The 20,361-nt window shown below is 32.7% G+C and overlaps 1 protein-coding gene across 3 annotated transcripts in view; it reads right to left on the bottom strand.

The window, feature by feature from the left end:
- LOC118187972 (uncharacterized) overlaps window positions 1-20,361 on the bottom strand; it is a 737,440-nt gene that overhangs the window by 246,851 nt on the left and 470,228 nt on the right. For all 3 annotated transcript variants that reach the window (XM_085818560.1, XM_035358288.2, XM_035358289.2), the window contains one exon: window positions 3,842-4,071. In XM_085818560.1, the coding sequence (XP_085674686.1) occupies window positions 3,842-4,071 (230 nt within the window). The remainder of the gene's footprint in view (window positions 1-3,841; window positions 4,072-20,361) is intronic.

The following is a 20,361-nucleotide window of genomic DNA, read 5'->3' as shown; positions in this document are numbered from 1 at the left end:
ATCTGTTTATTTATTTTTGACGCATTTTAAATAAAAAAACATTGCCTTGCATCTGTAGGAAAAAATAACTTTACAAGTAGTATAAAATGTCTTTACATTTGTAGAGACATTAGGTAATTTTTGGAAGCAGAAGAGATGAAAAATTAGCAACGCCTTCGCCGGGAATCGAACCACGGACCTCTGAAATACCGGCTCAGCTGACCACTACACCACGAAGACACGCTAGGAAGGCGGGAGAAATTCATTACATGCTCCCTCTTTTAAAGGGCGACTGGTGTTAGGGAACCCAATCGCCAAATCCTGGGTGTGGAGAGTCATCATCCACAACCCTTTTAGTTCCGGCGCCACTGCAGAGTCATTAGGATTATTTGGAGGCAGACGAGATGAAAAATTACCAATCGCCTTCGCCGGGAATCGAACCACGGACCTCTGAAATACCGACCCAGAGTGCAGAACCACTACACCACGAAGGCACGATAGGAAAGTGGGAGAAATACCTTATATACTCCCCTTTTTAAAGAGCGACTGGGGTTTTCAAGGCACCCAATCGATAAAACCTGGGTGAGGAGAAATCACCATCCAACACCCTTTTATTTCCAGTGCCACTGTAAAGACTATAGGTACTTATTGGAAGCAGAAGAAATGGAAAATTAGCAACGCCCTGGCCGGGAATCGAACCACGGACCTCTGAAATACCGGCTCAGTGTGCTGACCACTACACCACTAAGGCACGCGAGGAAGGCGGGAGAAATACCTTACACATGTATCAAAATCAGTTCACAAATCTGTCAGTAGAACTGACTCTGAGAGACCAAATCAGTTTCTTATTATTTTATAAGGGCGATTCAAAACCATACGCTACACGAATGTACAGCTTGCTGCTATACATTTTACCAATGAGGCTGCAGACAGAAACGGAACAGTTCCACAAATAAAAATTCTCGGGAACTGTTCTCGAACATTTTTGTCCATTGTTATCACTCAAATACATTTCTCTATCTTGAATTTCTCCCCTGCATCTAAAGAAAAATGTTCTATCTAACGCTCGAAACTATAGTAGGACAACGTTATACATCCTACGCCTATGCTTGCTGCTGGTCATTGTATCGTTAACAAAATCTTAACTGCCTTAACTGCTTGAACCATGCAGCCAAAAGAGAGGAGGGTAAATTATTATAACCTTAAGGTATTTTACATAAACAATTATTTATATTATTGATTTTAAAAATGCTTCAACACCCTCCTTAAGCTCACACACTGAGCTTTCTTTATATTCTCCTTCATATTTTTCATATCAAACATAAAAAATGCAGGGGCATGGGATGCCATCTTATGTTTGAGTCCATGCGACATTATTAGAATCGAAACGCAAATTAAATATAAATTTAGTTCCAAAAACTATAAAGGGCAACCTATTTTTTATCTCCGTGAAATTGGTAACAAAAACTGATGTGATAAAAAAAAGAGAAAAAGACGTAGCAAATGTTAATGGCATAGAACTTACATCCATATTGAAGAGGAAAAATTTTGATCGCGTAGAATGCTAATCCAAAATAATAAGAAACTTGTCAGTCGAGGCAAAATAAATTCCATTTTTATTCAAATTCACATTTGCGGCCACAGTTTACTTAGCACACTAATCGTGACTATTTTCTAGAACATTTACATTTTTGAATGCTGCTACGACAGGAAGAGAGCGAGGGAAATTGCGTTTCAGGCTCAGAGTGTGCATTAATCCAATATGGAAGATCGCCAAGAGGAAGGTTTGGGTTTAGGTTACAAAGATTTTAGTTCTCAAAATTTCTTGCTCAAGTTCTGAATAAGCTACGTCATCAGCTTTACGCAAGCTTTGTGTTATAAATCAATCTAGAAATAACGTAGTCAGAAAGTTATTACTAATTTCAGAATACAATGAGGAAAAATACCCAAATTAAAAATGAAGAATTAAGAAGCTTTACTAAATTAAATTATAAATCTGATTTACATATTTTTTTATCTTATATATATATATATATATATCAGCTAGAATGTCCCATTTTTTATATTTTTAACAAGAAAGTTCCGTTGTTTTAATTTTTTAGCATTTATTTGCACTTATTATATTTTGGCTTGTGGATTTTGCAAATACAGGAGAGTAAACAATTTCGCTTTTATTAATTATCGTTATTTTACCGGAAGCACATTTGTTCCCCATTGAAAAGTCAATCAGTTTCCATTCAGTGACAGTAACAGAAAATTTGACTTTTTATAGTTTTAAATTTATTTTGACGTTTTCCACAAGTTATTTCCTCTGTTCATGAATTTAACAAATTTTCAAATACTTTTACTTCGCTAATATTTAAGATTACAATTATTTACTTTCTTTTCCTGGAAGATAATTTTTCTTATTTATATATAGATCTATCTATATAAACGCAGTAAAGACGAACAACCTGCATTATAAAAAATAGAAAAATACCGCTAACGGTTTACCTATAATATGAACAATTTAATAAGTTCACTTGGTTATGCAAATTAAGTCAGCATTCGAGTTCTCTCTCTCTCTACGGAGCGCGCAAGCGAAAACTTTTCGATCTCTCTCTTTATTCGTGTCCCATAGATTTCCAAGTGTAAGCCGATAGATAATTTTCTGCAATATAAAATTCAGCCAAAATTGAAAACCCATCTAACAACCGAATTAAAAATTGTCCTATAAACCTAGCTATATATAGATATAAGTTCCAACTTGTGCCTAAAGTTAGCTGACTTATCAGAGGATTTGTAGGTGATTTTCAAATCGTCATCCATTCGAAATATAAGCCAAAAATGATCATCTGCTCATTAAAAAATGTCGCATCACCAGCTTTATAAATGGCAAATAATCTACAATTTCTAGGTAATAGCGATATTTATGATTAAATAGAGGACAGTGATATCCACTCAGACTTGACTGGAAAAGACTCTCAGATTTGCTGCAAAATTGTGAATCAAACAATGATACTGAGAAGTTTAATTAATGTACACCAGAATTAATTAAAATAATGATAATATATTTCTTTATCTAACTAGAATTATTCATATTTTTTAACTAATTTTAATTCATATTTGTGATAGAATTATTTGTAAATCATTCTGAATTCGTATATAATCTCTCCTATATAATATTTACCTGGTATATAAATAGGAAAAATTGCTAAAAATTCTCGCTTTATGCATAGAGATATATTATATATGTCTAGGAATAATACTTAAAGAAATAAGGACTGCAAACATTTTTACATTAAATAGCTACATCAAAAAATACTAATAAAGGAAATTAGATTAATAAAGTAACATAATAGGCCATTTTGTATGCATAAGATTATGCTTTAATCTTTTATTATACATTGTATCAAATATAATACTTTTTTTTAATTATTATTTAAACTGGAATTTTTGTCTTCTGCTTGGGCAGATTATTTTGGAACACGTATCTGCAAATCCTGGTACTACAGAGGAGGGGAATTAATTTGAATAATAAAATAGTACTTTGCTCTCTTATAACCATTTCATTGTTTCATTCATTCCATTATTTGCGTTATAATTAAAAATCCTTCTCTTATAAAAAGTTGCGCCGTTAAATGGCAAATCACATAACTTTACTATATAAAAGTCATTTCTTCAATTTCTATCAATTTGTTTGGCTTTGTTTTTACAAAAATTTTAGGATGTGAAGCAGTTTTACGTACATATAATTAAAAATCATGAAATATAAAGTTTCTTGTGGTTTTCCGCGCAAGTATTTTTGGGAAATAATAAAAAAAAAAATCTGTCAAGCTAAAAATAATAAAAAAAATAATACACTAAAATTTCATGTCATTACCTGCAATGATCCTGAGTGAAGAACTCGAAGCAAAAATCCAGGTGACGAAGCGGGTCTAATACGAACAGTCACCAGGAGAGAAAATTCCCACGGAAATGTCCTTGGGAAAATAATCTCCTCCTCTTTAGAACTCCATGAACCGCTAGGTAGCAGCGTATAGGCAGTAGGACGACTGGCTGGGCGGAGATTTGATCTGTGCACTCCAGCGGCCTCCAAGACATTTAGATTTCCTGTAATAATACAATAATAGAAGTGGTGATGCAAAAACATTACAGGGTATATCATAGTAACTTGTCAGTCCATAGATGAACAAAATATTGGACATAAGACAATAATATTAATTATCTTAATCAAAACAGATGGTTGATCTAAAAGAAATTGGAATCTTTTTTTTTACATTAGGAAGCGATTAGGAAACATTTTATTGATGTACAGCATTGCTTAGTACATACGGAACAAGAAATTTGCTTCCGAGATAGAAATAGCACTCAAGAAACCAAAATGTGGCTTCAACGTGTTGGTAACCAAGATGTGCATTTGATTACTGGAGGAATTTTAGAGCCATTGTTTTGTTCCTTCTTGTTTGTACGCATTACAGGGTATAATCATTATTACAGACTGTTTGCATGAACATACTATGACATATTTAGGAAGAACTTGAATATCGCATTGATATCTGTTATATTACAAATGGGGTGCATTTTATAACATTTGTAACTTTGGCATGTAAACTTCACGAGATATTCTTTTAACCGAGTAAGTTTTTAAAAAATATTTTTCCTTTTAGGTTAAAATCTGTGCAATTTGAAAGCGCAGAAATGCTTTGAAGATACGTTGATACACAATAAAATCAATTTAACCGACTGCCTTACAAATAACAGGCAATTTCGTGTCTCCCCACGAATAAAAAATAATAATAAATTTAGAACATTACAGCTGCTTATCAGAACGATTCAAAACTCGGGTATTTAATATCCTTTTGACCTAACAGATTTTTATGACATAGCTGCTTTATAAATATTTACTTAATATTCAGGCAACTTTCATACATACGAGTTCCAGAAATTTTCAATTAAATAAAAACTATGAGATAGATAATTTGTGAGAGATACGAAAAATATGTCATTTTTCTACATTAATACTGCTTCTCAATAAACGGTTTATACGATTATATCTACCAATTAGCTAGTCTTCCCCAAGAAAGACTTGAATAAAAGCATCGTTTTCCTTAGACAGCAGCCCTATTGTATTTTATAATTGCAAAGGTCATTTGTCCCAGCTGCATTAACTGTTCCGACTTCAACTACAGAATAGGCAGCAACGTGCTCACAAAACCACCAGGCCTACGCAAACATCTGCCAGTGTTATAAAGGATACGTTGAACGTACCAGAAGAAATAGACAGTATGACTAATGGTGCATTCAAGTTTAACACCACAGAAGAATCTCGCACAGTTAGCAAGGATGCCATTACTGAATTGCGTAATATTAAACATGGACCAATCCGATGTCTACAAATAAACCTGCAGCGAGTGAAAGCGGCTGCTGCTCAAGCAATACAATATGCAGTAGAAAATTATATTGATATCATCTTTGCTCAGGAACCATACTGCAAAAAAAAAAAAAAAAAAAAACTCCATCCCGCGTTTTCCTCTATCCTGGTCAAAATACCATTGGAGAGATCCCACCTAAGGTACCTCACCCAGAGAGGGTATTATTTTCTGCCACACAAATTCGAACCCGATGGTGCTCTCTGCTAATAGGGACCACTCTTTTTTTTTTTTTTTTTTTTTTTTTTTTTTTTTTTTTTTACACTGCTAACACTGCTAAGGAGGACTACTGACCGGGAACGAGCCCTTGCAGTATAATGTCCGCTCTGCAGACATTTATTAAGTCTAAATTAAAAAAAAACAAATTACAGAGTCGCATCTAGATAGGAAATACAAAGGACTACTTGAGTACATATGACATTCCTGATAGCATAGATTAAAAAAAATACTTAGAAGTACAAAGCTGCATTGATACAAAAATGGTAAAGGTAAAACAAAAACAGTAAAATTTAAGACTAACATTGGAATTTCAAGCCTGCAGTTATACATCACACTGACTGACTATTATACACTTACTATAATTCCGCACATTACTAAAGAAAAAAAAAACTTATTATGCAATATATTACTATGATACTGAAAAACACACTAACATAGTAAAACTGATACTACAAATAAAACACACCATATACACTGCTCGTATCAGAAAAGTAGACAATTCTGAACATGATGCTATACTGTAACGCTAAAACTAATCAAAAGAACACTAGACAATAACCTTTGGAAACAGTCACAGTGAAATTAGGAATATAATATATTGTAGCAGAGTTAGAATACGAGTCATTTCAAAACATTAAATCCAGCAAAATATTTCAATACATATTTACAAAGTTCTACAACCAAGAAAGTCTGGTTCAATACTACTATTATACATCACACTTACTTATCATTATACGACCCTAAACTATTATACTCCACATTAATAGAAAAAAAATATACAAGATACTTAATGGAATACTGTACCTACATAGACATTGTACTGAAATAAAATGGCGAATACTACAAAATAATAATCAATATACAATGTGCTTATCAGAAAGTTGGTTCTGCGGCCACGAATATATGTTAGAAACTGTTGCATTTTGCACAATACTAGAAACTGTTGCAAAACATTTGCACACAATATTTCATGGTACTAGCCGAGAGCTCTATATATGTATTTACTATTATACCACAAACTTAATTTGAAAACATAACGCTTACTACTTAACAGGTCAATACACTAAGACAATATGTAAATTGAAATACACAGAATACAATACAAAAATTAAGTAAACGCAATAAAATTTAAAAATTAATAATGAATAGAAGCGACACTGCCATTCTCTTAGATTTCGCAAACAAGTATCTCGTTCTCTCCTCCATCTATTCACCGCTTACAGAAGACATTTCCAACATCGCTTCCTACATAGACATTGTACTGCAGCCCAACCAGACCTCAAAAGTATTCGTAAGGGGAGTCTTCAATGCCCACAACATACCTTGGAGATACCCCTCTAATGACTCCAAAGGCATCGATTTAGAAGATTATATAGCCAGCAAAAATCTCTTGAATCAAGCCAACTCGGCGCCAATTTCGACAGTGGCTCGAACGAGAAAGGCTGGCTAGATTTAACCCTTTCCCCCACCCCGGCGGCCACCAATCTCATACACAACTGGACAGTACAAGATGACATCAATGCGTCCGACCACGAGTTTATTAACTTTACCATCGACACCTCTATGGATGCCATTACACAGAATCTCTAGAATATGCAAATAATCTCAGACAGCCAATCTGCGCTACAAGCGATCCGCAATCATTCCCATTCCTCACAACCAGTAAAGTCCGTACAACAATTACTTCGCAACAACACGCATCTGAACATCACACTCCATTGGACCAAGGCACATGCAGGATATGCCGATATTTTTTGGCACGTTCCAGACGAAGCTGACAATGACGTGCCGTCAGTGCAGTGCCATGCTTTGGTTTCCTGCTGCGTAGGTCCATATGTAGCAATGTACGCTGCTGCGTGTGTTGAGAAACGCTGTCTGGAGTCCCCACTCTTGTAGCTGGTAGTGATTTCGGCTGTTGTAGCTCTTCGGTCACGCCGAACAATGCGTAGCAATCTCCGCTTTCCTCTCGAATCAATGCGCCGTCGACAACACACTGCTGGCCGGCGACATGTCGTTTCACCATCCATACACCACTTTCGATATGCGCTCACAACAACTGCACATGAACAGCCCACTAAAGGGGACGTTTCTGATACTGATGTTCCCAGTCACCCAGCCATAACGATTTGACCTTTATCGAAGTCTGATTTCCCACTATGTTGCTAATCGCGCTATATTTTGAAAGACAATGCATAACCACTCTATACACTCAAACATCAGCCGCGCCCGCGCAGTGTTTTTGTTCTTGGGCGAGTCCGTTGTTATAGATGGAGGGTGGTCTCAATGTAATGGCTCTTCGGTGTAAATATTTACATTATATTCAATGAACTTTTTCTAAGACAATTACTCGCTCTTCCATATGATTTTGGTCATCCGCAGAAAAAATATCTTGGAATGGCTTCTGTTCTCAGAGATACTAATTGGTCGTCTACCACAGGTGAACACTACCACAGAATTCTTGTAAATTAATCTACCTAAATAATTCGCATGATATGGTATCGTGACGTTTTGCATTATAGTAAAATTTCTAGCAGCAATTATCTCACGTAGACGACAATCACTAAAGATAACCACGCTTCTGGGAACATGAATAATCATTGATACTATAGTTCACCTTTTTAAAAAAACTACAAAATCACTAAAGATACGGGTGTTCGCGTTAGAGAGGCTTCGCTGGGTAAATCTGGACTGCATCTAAGAAAATCAAAATTATTGCACAGTTTCTAATAAACGTTACAATACGGCTATGTTAACAATTGAATAATTCTAGAACAGTGTTGAGGAATTTTGAAAATCTTTGTATTGAGATCATCCAATCAAACGATTTAAGTAACTCTCAGGAAACTAGCAGTATTTCAGAAATTAATTTTTGTAGTTAAAAAGTAATTTAAACTTGTATAGTGATTCTTTTGTACTTCCAATTCAAGCACAGTTTTACCAATTTACCTTTGCAACACACATCATTTGAAACATTTTATACAATAATAACTCTCCCGTATGTGCGAGCACAGATCTATTTTTGTAGGAGAATATTCATCAAAATAAATGAATTCCGCGTACCACCTGATTGCCAGGAAATCTGAAGAGCCAAAATATTATCTTGGAAATGAAACCAGCTTTCTTAGCTGTCGCAATGAGTGAATATTTTTGTATGCCCATTTATATCAATGGTGATAAGCACAAAAATAATACAAGGTAAGCATGGATATTCTTCTGCGCCATTTGGGTTTATTCTTTTGAGGCAGATAAAGGCGAACAAAGACTTTATTATCCTATAATATAATCACCAAGTGATGAAAAAATTAATGCATTTTATAGTAATTAGGTATTTATCACACTCGGTTCCTTCTGACTACAACTACTCACTGTTGTTGTAAATCTCTTCAAGCGTATTAAACATTTAGATACACAGTTTCACTATACTCAGCTCAGTATGATTTCGTAAACTACCTAATTATTAAGCTTAAAAAACCAATAAAGTATGGCTCGCGTCAGGAATAATCAGATGAGTCCTCTACGGCCGCCTGATAATTTTTATTCGCCAACTTTTGATACTTTACTTGTCTAAAACTTATCTGATTTATATATTTAGGTTCAATAGACGAAACAATGTGAGTAACAGATAATTAAAAAAGCAATAATTTAAACCTCTAGTAATTATAATAGTTAATATTTTTGATTATATAATTTGGAAGGGAGTATAAAATCGCATTTGGGTTTTCTCTTATCAGAGTAACACTGCAGAATTATGGCAGAAACGTACTAGGAATGAAAGCCACGTATCTCGCACATATTGTAAATTTGGATATTCTTATACACATTCATCTAATTGCCTTCTCAATCTAAGTAGCATGTTAACCAGATCAATAGTATATTAGACATATTTTTATTTTGTATTACGGGCAGCCAGGAATAAGCAGCAGTTTCAGCAGTCATGAATCAAACCCGGAACAAATTAAATTTTAGGAAGGTTTAGCCACTTCACTTCAAGTACAAGTAATAAGTTGAAATGATATAAGAATGTCCACTACATGTACACTATAATGTAAAATATAATGTTAACAACAGAAAACACCGTAATGTAATGCCTCAGTCAGTAGCTGATCCATATAAGGCATACGAAATGGCATACGAAAATCGAAACTGAACCCACAACAGAGGAAAGGTTTTCAAGACATATCCTAAGAATTACAGCTGAATAAACACATACTAATGGATTTTACCATTGATAATCTCCATCTATAACGTCCGAATGATAGTTGAAGGTTTCGCAGATAGTGGCTTCGTTTGACGAACAGCGTTTTAGTCTATCATAGAGAAGAAAAACTTTGAACTCCCACAAAAATATGAACAAACACTTTGAAAGCTGTTCTCATGGCCATATTCACCTACTTCATATCTGAGCATATTTGGATTGGTCAAATTACGCGACCGGTATGTGGTGCTAAATGTTATCTTTCACAGTAATCACTTGAAAAAAAAATCACTTGAAGTCCATGGAAATGGTTTCGTTATAGTTTAAGTATTTTAAAAAATACACTGAAATGTGTCACTCGCTCCTCTCGCAACTATGATCGTCGGATATAATACATGGTTAATATATTATTATGCTACTCCACAGACTATTATAAACATTACACATAATAAGTATTTTGAAATTTGATGCAATATGTATATTTAATTTATTCTATAGTTTGCAATTTATTTATTCTATATTTAACAGCAACGTCGCTGTAAATATTTCTAACCACGAAATCAGAAATATGCTTACAGCGAAGACTTTTCGAACATTTTCACTCGTTGCGTTACATTTCGCTACGAAACATGCATATATCATCCCATTATGCAGAATATAAGATATTTAATTTCAAAAATATTCCACGCAGCTGAGCGAACAAACAATTTCCAGAGTTCTACCATTTTTTGTGGTTTACAGTCTTTAAGTTATCATTCATATTATATTCCAATGAACTGAGCGTTTGGAAGGAATGAACGGCATTTCTTGATTATTTAGATATTTATTTTGTGTTTCTAATTGCATATCTAATCAGCATCATTTAAATTACATTTAACGTAATCCAGTCGATAATCTTTATGTAAACACCTAAAGCGTTTTTATAATTTATTGCATTTAGTACTTGTTAAAATATGTTACTGACGTCCTACATACCTGGCCACAGAATTATTGCAACAACACAATTTCATAATGTGATGCAGAGAAAGTTTATTCTTTTAAGCTCGCTTACTTTTCCTCCGTCACTGTCTGGACCACCACAGGAAATCAGTAAATATTTCTACCCTAACATATTGAAAAATTTTAATTGAATTTTTCTTACCTTTTAGCAAAGAATAATAAATACACTTAGGGTATTTTAAAGACTTTTCTTATAAGTACGCTGTGCAATCTGTTAGGTTTTCTTTAGGTCGCTGCAGAAGTAAAAACAATTCCGTATAAATAAAGCTTACAGTTCAAAAACACGTACTGCAAAGAATATGTTGCATTGCCTTTAAATCATTTAATTCATTAAGTAATTTGTAAACTTGCTTTAAAAGGAAAATTAACTTTTTAAGCTATGTCGAATAGCAGCATCATTAAGGATGGCACTGTTCACAATTGGAATGACGGTATGCGATTTAAAAAGTGACGAATTTCGGATCATTTCGGCTCTACTTTCGATTATTATAATTTTATGACAATACTAAAATTACAATCTGTTTTATAGCTAAGTATTATCCATTCACGGGAACTATTAACTTTCAATATTTTTTACCGTGATAAGGAAAGGGGAAATGAATTGGAGCTGTATAAACAGGTAGTGAAAGAAAGAAAATTTAAGGAAAATGAGAAAAGCGCAATCTAAATCAGCTATTTTTTGATGACCATGCCATTAAATCTACTACATATTATAACTTATTCACTAAACAACAGTTAATTATAATTCTTATCAGCACAGATTCAGCAACTTATTTCATCGCATCAACTAACTTCATTATATCACAAATGAAAAATCCAAAATCTAATTAATAAACACTTGCAATTTTGAGTAATTTAATTCAAAATTTTGATTAATTTTATGTTCAGCTATTTTACTGTTTTCATTTATTTAATTAAAAGTGTAAATTTTTTTAATGGCATGAAGTGCATTTTTTTCATAGATACACGTTTCTCACTAGAATTTAAACTGGAAATTAACATAACATTTTTTATAATGTATTTAATTTAAAACTCTGAGGGACAAAAGTGACATAATGCGAACATTCAGTCTAACGGCTAACACAACAAAGCTATCGTAACCAGTTGCGGAGTATCGCTCTTCAGAACTATTTAAACTATCAACACAAGTCGAATTAAAATTCAAATAAAATTTATCAAATCACTCTTAATGGTTATAACTGAAAATTATAGCTCAAGCGATAACTTGTTTAAAATTATTAAATGTAATATGGCTTGTACTATTGTTAAAGCTCAAATTTTTACAAAAAAAAAAGGGGGTGAAGTCTTGTTTAAAGATAAGCAACTAGTCCGTGTGCAGCTAAACTTTTAAATCACTTACCAGGCGCACAGCTGTATTCCGCAGGATTTAGTTTTCAGTAAGAGAACGGCAAGGAGCCAAACGCTTTGTAATAAGTCACATCTAAGGTTAAAATCTCATTTTCGAACTATACCACATGCATTAAAATTTGCAGAAATTTCTGGTCTAAGCGGAAGTTATGGCATAACCGGAAAAAAATAGGATGGAGTTTAACACATAATCTAATAATCAGTAAAACTGAAAAATAATTGTCAAAAAATAAATACACAAAATACCTTAATATGCATTAGTAGTAAACGCATGAATGATGAAAAACGAATTTCATTACAATAACTGATTGAAAGGTATAGTAAATAAATTACATACATAAAACTGGCTATAAGCTCAAGAAGACCTTTAAAATAATTTTCAAAATTTTCAACTTTCACCAAATGTATAGAATATAAATCATTATTTATTAAGTTAAAAAAATTTGATGTGTACACCACATGACTTCCTTGTACGGAATATTAAATTATACGCACTTTTTATTGCATTTCATTTAAACTTAGTGGATTGAATTAAATCTACTTCGCCGATAGCACATAAACTACAATAGAATAAATGCATTTTTAAACATTCCCTCTATTTGTTTACCATAGCGACACTCTGGAGCTAGGTTCAACTAACAGTATTACATTTCGTTCATATTATCACTCAGAACGCACAAAATTGATATCATTTAAAGAATTATCTAATCGTTGCCACATGTTCTATTCAAATACTATAATAAAGCTAGAACGATTTATAAAAGAAATTAAGCAAACAAAACAAAAAATAAACAGTTTTTCACAGACGATTGAGTATTTCTCATTCGATTAATTCAGTTCTCACTTCGCGAGAAGGCAAAAATACATAAAAACTCAAAATCTGTATTAAAAATTACGAAGTAAATCTTAAACACCTATTTCATCAAAACATTCCGGAAAGGATTAAGCATGATTTAATTGGCAATAATAAATGAAGGCGTTATCTTTGTTGTTGCGAAGCTAAGTTTCTCTAGATTGGCAACAAATTCGATATCCTGCTGTTTCAAATGTTAACAAGAGCAATGTCCGCAATCAAGAAACATATTAGGCTAAGCGGCACTTAAACAATTTTAAAGTTGTTGATAATTCTAAAAATATATCATACAGATTTACTAAAGACATAAAAACCTTAATCGGAAGATAAGACCAACATAATTCAATCATTTTAAAGCAAAAAATGTACAATTCACAAACATATAAGAGTAAAGAAACTGAGATCACCGAGCCGAGTAACAGATATACGTTTGGTGCGGCCGATTGCAACTAAAATAGGAGGTGCACATCGACATGTTTATAGCAGTCCTATATTCAAAATTTCAACGTTCTGAGGCTACTCGTTTCTGAGTTATGCGAGATACTTACGTACGTACGTACGTACATACGTTCGTACAGACGCCAGGAAAAATTCTCTTCAGAATTCATTTTAAAGCAGTTTTATAATATTTTTGGAGGAAAATAGTATTTTATTCTTTCCTTACGTACAGATATCACGCAAAAACATCGTTAAATTTCGTTCGATAGCGGTCAAAATGGATATTTTTGTTGAAATATGCTGCCTGAAACTTTTCGCGATTACAATACTTCCTTTTTACTTCGTACAAGGAAGTAAAAAAGGGAGAGCTTTTCATACGGTGCAGAAAATTTCAAACAAGTCTTCGTGTCTAAAATATATTATTTAAAGGTCACCTGGCAGTTATAATCAAAGTGATATCTTCAGTTGATTCAGATAATCTATCTTAGCAGAATCTTGATGCAATCATATTAAAATTAAATGTCTGTAATATTTCTTAATGAAAAGTAAGTCGTGTGCAGTATTTAGTCACATCACATTTGAAAGCAGTCTTTATAACACTATTATGAGTTCCAAAATTATAATTAACAGCCAACCAAAGGGTGCAGAATCAAATAATTTGAGTTTCTATCTGGTTTGAACTAAGTCCTGTTATTGGAAATCGTGGGCATTTAAAGCTCCGTAACCTGTTAAAATAGGAATTGTGCTGAGAGTGACTCAGCGTGGAGCCACGAAAGCACTGTAATTAATTTAGACAAACTGAGGAACATCTATCTCAAGTATGCCAGAAAATACGATGTCATCATTAACTACGGTCCATTTAATGGCTAACAGGGACTCTGCGAGAAACTGGAATCGAATATCTGCTAATTCCAAGTGAGGTTCCAGACATGATCAATATTGAACTGTATTATAAAATCAATAATGTTTTGACCGAAACAAAGCATGTAGTATCCAACAAAATGTTATTTAATAAATTTAACCTCTAGATGCATACTGGTTTACAAATATTTTAGAGATAATAAAATTTCAGTGACATTCCAAGTACATGTCAAACTAATTTTACAAACAACAATACCACAGAAGAATATCATTCATATAAAAAATAATCAGATATCTCGAAATGGGCGGGACAGTCTCACATTTCAGGGCATATCCTGGAAACTGGAATATATTTTGTAAGCTTTCTTGAATTTTGCAAGTATAGCTGACATAAATTTCAGTATTGCCGATCCATACGGTCGTGAAGATATTTTTGTTGGAACAAGGAATGTCCAATAATCAAATAATCTTGCTTTCTAGATATACGTCTTCGGAAACACGCAATGTTGCCAAAATACGTGGGTTTATGAAAGAATTTCTGGACACGGTTGTCATTTTTCAGTCATCTAAAAAACTGTTCATAAGCAAAAACAAAGAAAATCAATCTTTTATATCTACATAAGTGATATAATTGCAGTAATATAAATAAAGTAGTACAAAAAATAGTATATACCAAACCAAACTGCATTGTTATCACAACTATATACATATATATAAAATTTCTTTGTTTTTACCCATGATTTTATTTACTTAGGAACATGATAGGAAAAAACTCCCTTATACCAATTGTAGAGATTACTCTCATTTCCTAATAGTTATCTTTAATTTTGAAACTCTTTCCTTTAAATTCTTGTTTTCCACCTACAACTCCCTGCCAAAATGAGTTTTCAGTATCGCGTTTTATGTTAAAGAAGTAGAATCAGTATTCAATGGGACGTTCAATCACTTCCGTGGGAGAATTCAGAAGTTCTCAGTAGAGCGCGTTCTGCCTTCTGGCCACCTCGTTACTTTAAGCGTATCTTGCAACGTACGGCCATAGTCTTACGTGCATGTTGGTATTCGCCGGTGAGGTTTCATTACGGGCCAACTCGGTTAATTATTTTGTACAACTTTGGCTAAAGTTTGGCTAGTTAGACTTAGTTTAGCTTCTTATTTATATCTCAGTATCTATCTTAGTTATATCTTAGTATATATCTTAAATTAAAAGCCAAGTAGAGGCTTTCCTTTAAGCCCAAAAAGGAGCCGTCTGTTAGCATTTATTTGAGTAAATAAAAGGGTATTTTAACCCTTCTTTGAACTTATATTTTTTAGTTGTAAGAAGACCAGCGAATAGTCGCTAGACATTTCCTTAAGCTTCCAACAGCCAAGGATACGTAAATTAATTAGAACTTTATTTCTTAAAACCATATATTTTTTAATTTGAACATTTTTAATGTTTCTTTTGCTCTATATGCATAATTTTATGTATGTGAGTGCGTGTTTATCGCAGATAGTTTATTGGTTGCTTGCGTAACTGTAAATTATTTTATTCCCCGTGCAGTGCAGCGCGTGACGAATATTATGAGAAAGCTAAGCCGTAAAAATTAAAAATACAAGAGCACGTGCATTTAACATTTAATAAATAAATTTAACATCTATATACTATAATAGAATTCGGAAATATGCAACCGCCAAAAACCGGCAACGATGAAAAAACAAATAAAATGAAATAAATAAATATATTTATTATATGCGGCTGAAGTGTCTGTTTGTCGCCGATAGTTTATTAGTTGCTTGCGTAACTGTACTAGCCAATGGGGTGAAGTTGCCACGGCACAGAGTTGCAGTTTCACTTGAGACGTAGACAATTTCCTGTAAAACTTGCCTTTGCTATGATTATCAATAAGTCTCAGGGCCAAACGCTTAAGCGTGTTGGCATTTTTTTACCTGAGCCTGCATTTGGACACGGTCAACTTTATGTTGCCTGTTGAAGAGTTCTTAATGAACGGACGTAAAATTAAAAATAAGGGATGGTCCTCTGCAAGGCGAGCCTAAAAATGATGGAAAGATCTACACAAGAAATGTTGTGTACAAAGCAATCTTTTAAATAATAATTTTAAAATTTGAGGAAGATGTTCAGAGGTTACATTCGAGCTGAAGGAAAAAATATTTAAATTCGTACCCACCTAAAATTGAAATGCTAGTTTAAAAATAGAGGTTTTTGATTAAGTGAACGGAACTGTTTTGCAGACTGTGGTGAAACATTTTGATTAATACATTTTTTTTTTTTTCAAAAGGGAGATCTTATTCACAGAATCTTATACAATTTGTTTATTACGTAATACTAGCATACCTTCAACATTGACATGCCAATTTATAAAATGTTTTTAGATATGTAGAATGTTTTTTGGATATGTAGAAATGACAAAGAATAAATATATCTATATTTGCTTTGATTTTTAAATTATGACCCTAAAGCAATGAAATTGTATATGAATATTGTTAAAGAATTTTCAGCATTTAAAACCTTGTAACTTGTAAATTTTTGTGTGAAGATATAATCGGCATACCTAATGTGATAAAATTTTTCACAAAAGAATATCGCACGCTAGTAAATCACAAAGGAATACCACTAAATGACATTAAAGAGAGAAAAATCAACCTCAAATTTATTGTAATTAACTTTTTACCAAAACTTAAAGAAAAGCCGAAATCGACGGTAAAAATTTGTAATTTGAAATGAAAGTTCTCGACCAGTTGTTGTTTATACGGGACTGGAGTTCTTAATTTTGTATAATGTGTATAAACATTTACTAACTATACCTATATTGACAGGAAAACATATATAATTAGATTTTGCAGTTTAAAAAATAGCGTTTTAAGTTTTTTCCTATCTGAAGCATTTTTTTTCATTTTAAGTGCAACGTTCGCGAAATAAGGACCATGTTATCACTTTTATGGATTCGTCTTTGGCTTGGATTCAATTTTTTCTACGTTTTGTTTTTAAAATGCGACATGACATCGCTATTGAAAATGCCATGTCCAACTGCTGCTCGCTGCAGTTTTAACAGTAAAACATCATTATATTAAATTTTGCACCTTACCAAATTTTTAACAAATTCATTACATTCAATATTTCATTCTTCCTCTTCCTCTAAAGAGGAAAGAAAAAACTACTTCACCACATCTCTTCTTTCCTCACAATGGCCTTTTTTTTGCTACTTCTGAAGCTGTTGAGTTCTTCCTTATTGAACTCATTTTATGGTCTTCTTTCATGTACCCCTTAATGAGACTTTGTATCTAACTTTCCTAACTTTCCCCTTCTAATATTCTCACAATATATATGACAATGTCATTATTTAAATGTCATAAAATTGATAAACTGCTATGAATCAGTCAGAAAAATATAAGTATTCTTTTTCCTAAAATGATAATTTTGAGGCATTTTTAAAGAAATCTTCGTTGAAAGTATCCGAAATCTATTGTCCTTCTCACTTCGTTTGAGCAAGTAATGTTTGAATAATCTTTGTTTGCATTTTAAGCGAATTCTTACTTCCTCTTTTAGGCCAGTTGTAATCTGAAGGCCTTATATATATTTGTCTTATAAGAATTTATAAAATGCGTCGAATATATTGTTCTGATTTGTTTTCTTAATATCTGATTTTCAAAATTCTAACATTTTGAATTTTGTCAGATACTTTGAAAACAGTTATGGAACTACTGCAATCTCAAACAGAGTTTATTTTATTTTTTAAAAAATATGGAGTCATGCATATTTTCAAAGCCATTCATCATTGTTGAAATTTCCAACTTAACTGAAATGGGTCGTCACCCAGAACTTGTTTGATGCAAATTCCAATTAAAAACTATTATTCATACGTATTGTTTATCCTAAGCAAAGATTTACTTAATAACTATTTCCGATTACTTCACGAAAAATATTTTGTGTTCAAGAGGTTTAGAAGAACCTAAATTTATAAAAGAATTCTATATTGAAAACCGATTTGCAAGTCGCAGTTATTGAAAAATACAATATAAAACATGATTCACTCAGCATTGAAACTGTACGATTGGAGGTCACAAACAAAGCAAGGTATGATGGGTAAGGAATCGGGTAAAATGTGACAAGTGTGGAAAGAATTAGTTATAAACTATTATATTACTTTATAAGACATTTTGACTGTAACGGTCGCATCAGAAATAGACGAAACAGCTTTTCCTATCAGCCAATGTCGAATTCAGATTTTCGGAATGTTTTGATTTGTACTAGCTTTTAATATAACACTTTGTTATTTTCTGTCATTACTGATAGCTTTTCACGTATTCCTGATTCAGCCATTACGTACCCTCAAGGACACGCATACCCACAAGCCAAAAACTTACGCTCCACAGCTTCATCATATCCACTTCTCCACAATTTCGTCCAGGCCGAATTCATATTTCGGTAAGTCATTTGTTGCCAGGCTTTTTCAATGAAAGTAAAGCAACGAAAAGTATTATAAAAGAATGTTTCTTGAAGTCTCCGAGAGTTAATTCTCTATCAGCACAAATGATAGTCATTTACTGCCGACTTGAGTGTAAGTAATTCGAGACATAATTTGTCATCTGAGATTTCTCCTTTTCTTCTCCTTACAAAAATTATATAACTTCTCAGGGCCTCATTACGGTTAGCATTAACTTGGTTTAACTCGGCTCGTAGTTTAATCCTTAAGGATGTTAAGATCGATGTAAACACATGATGGATTTATAACATCCTTTATATAATTTAATTCACGAAAGTTAAAACAGTTTGAATAAAACTGTCCATGCCAGAATAGAAAATTTCTAAAGTAGGAGCAGGAAAAATTTAGTAATTTTTCATTGCTATGATTTGTGCTATAGTGAGCATTCTTTGAATTTTATTCCCTTAATACCTTGTCATAAACTACTCATTAATTGAAATTTATCTTCACGAGAATCAAGAAAGGGAAAAGCGCGAGAATAGAATTATTGAAGACACTGGAAAAGCTTAGAAGTCTTTAGTCGTTATTGACATTAACAAATATTGAATTCTTCAGATTATCGCTTAAATTCCATTTACATATATATAATTTTGAATTCGAGTTCTGTATATGTAAGTATAGAAGTATGTATATGTAAGTTTAAATTTCACTTATGTATACATACTCCCAATTAAGCAATACAAATGGTAAATTTGGAAGCGAACATTTCAAAATTAAGCCTTTTTCAACTGTAAAAGCTTAAACTTTAGCCGTGAACCTGAATTAATTTTCGAACTTTACAGAGAACAGAATAAGTATTATTTTAGTTTAAAACATGAGGTTTCCGATCATCTACGCAATGGAGTTAACGCCTTTTTAAAAAAAATCAGCTTTGATTAAAAATTAAAAATATTTTATCAATGTGAAAAAATTAAACTTCGCTTTCAACACAGATGTGCAAGTATTGAAAATAAAAACGATGAAACAGCATAAATTTAAAATCATTTAAAAAAACAGTCATTTCATTTTCTCAAAAATAAATGAATTAATTTTTCTGGATCTGTTTTCGCTATCAGAATTAAAAGGAGAAAAAACCTTTGTGACATTAAAAATTATTCATCTGAGATTGGGTTTCTTATATTTTATTTCTGCATTCAATTATTTTTACCACGAAATCGAATACTTAAATAAAATGTGAGTAAGATATCTGAAACGTGCATGTTATTACTTTTGTTTCATTGCTTTGGTTTGTCGTTTTAGCTTTTACTGATCAATTTCGAGCACTTGAATTGCAAGAGCTTCATTTTTATCTAAATTAGAAAATCGAAATGATCTTATTTTCTTTGGTCCTCTGAGATAAAAACATGCAACAGAAAAGAAATCTTATACTTTTTGTACCGTAATGTTAACACTTGTTTTTAATTTCTTCAGGGACATTTAAGAAATTTTATACTTTTTGTACCGTATTGTTGACACTTGTTTTTAATTTCTTCAGAGACATTTCTACGTGTTTCTTTTCCCTTGTGCATACTGCTGATATTTAGAAATCACTTCAATTTTACTTTCGTTTTCTTCACC

Source organism: Stegodyphus dumicola, chromosome 6 (assembly GCF_044657685.1).
Source record: "Stegodyphus dumicola isolate Sdum_Otavi_A_Nest chromosome 6, ASM4465768v1".
Taxonomy (NCBI): Eukaryota; Metazoa; Arthropoda; class Arachnida; order Araneae; family Eresidae; genus Stegodyphus; species Stegodyphus dumicola.
The sequence above is the reverse complement of the archived record's forward strand: the minus strand, read 5'-3'. Positions and strand labels throughout refer to the sequence as shown.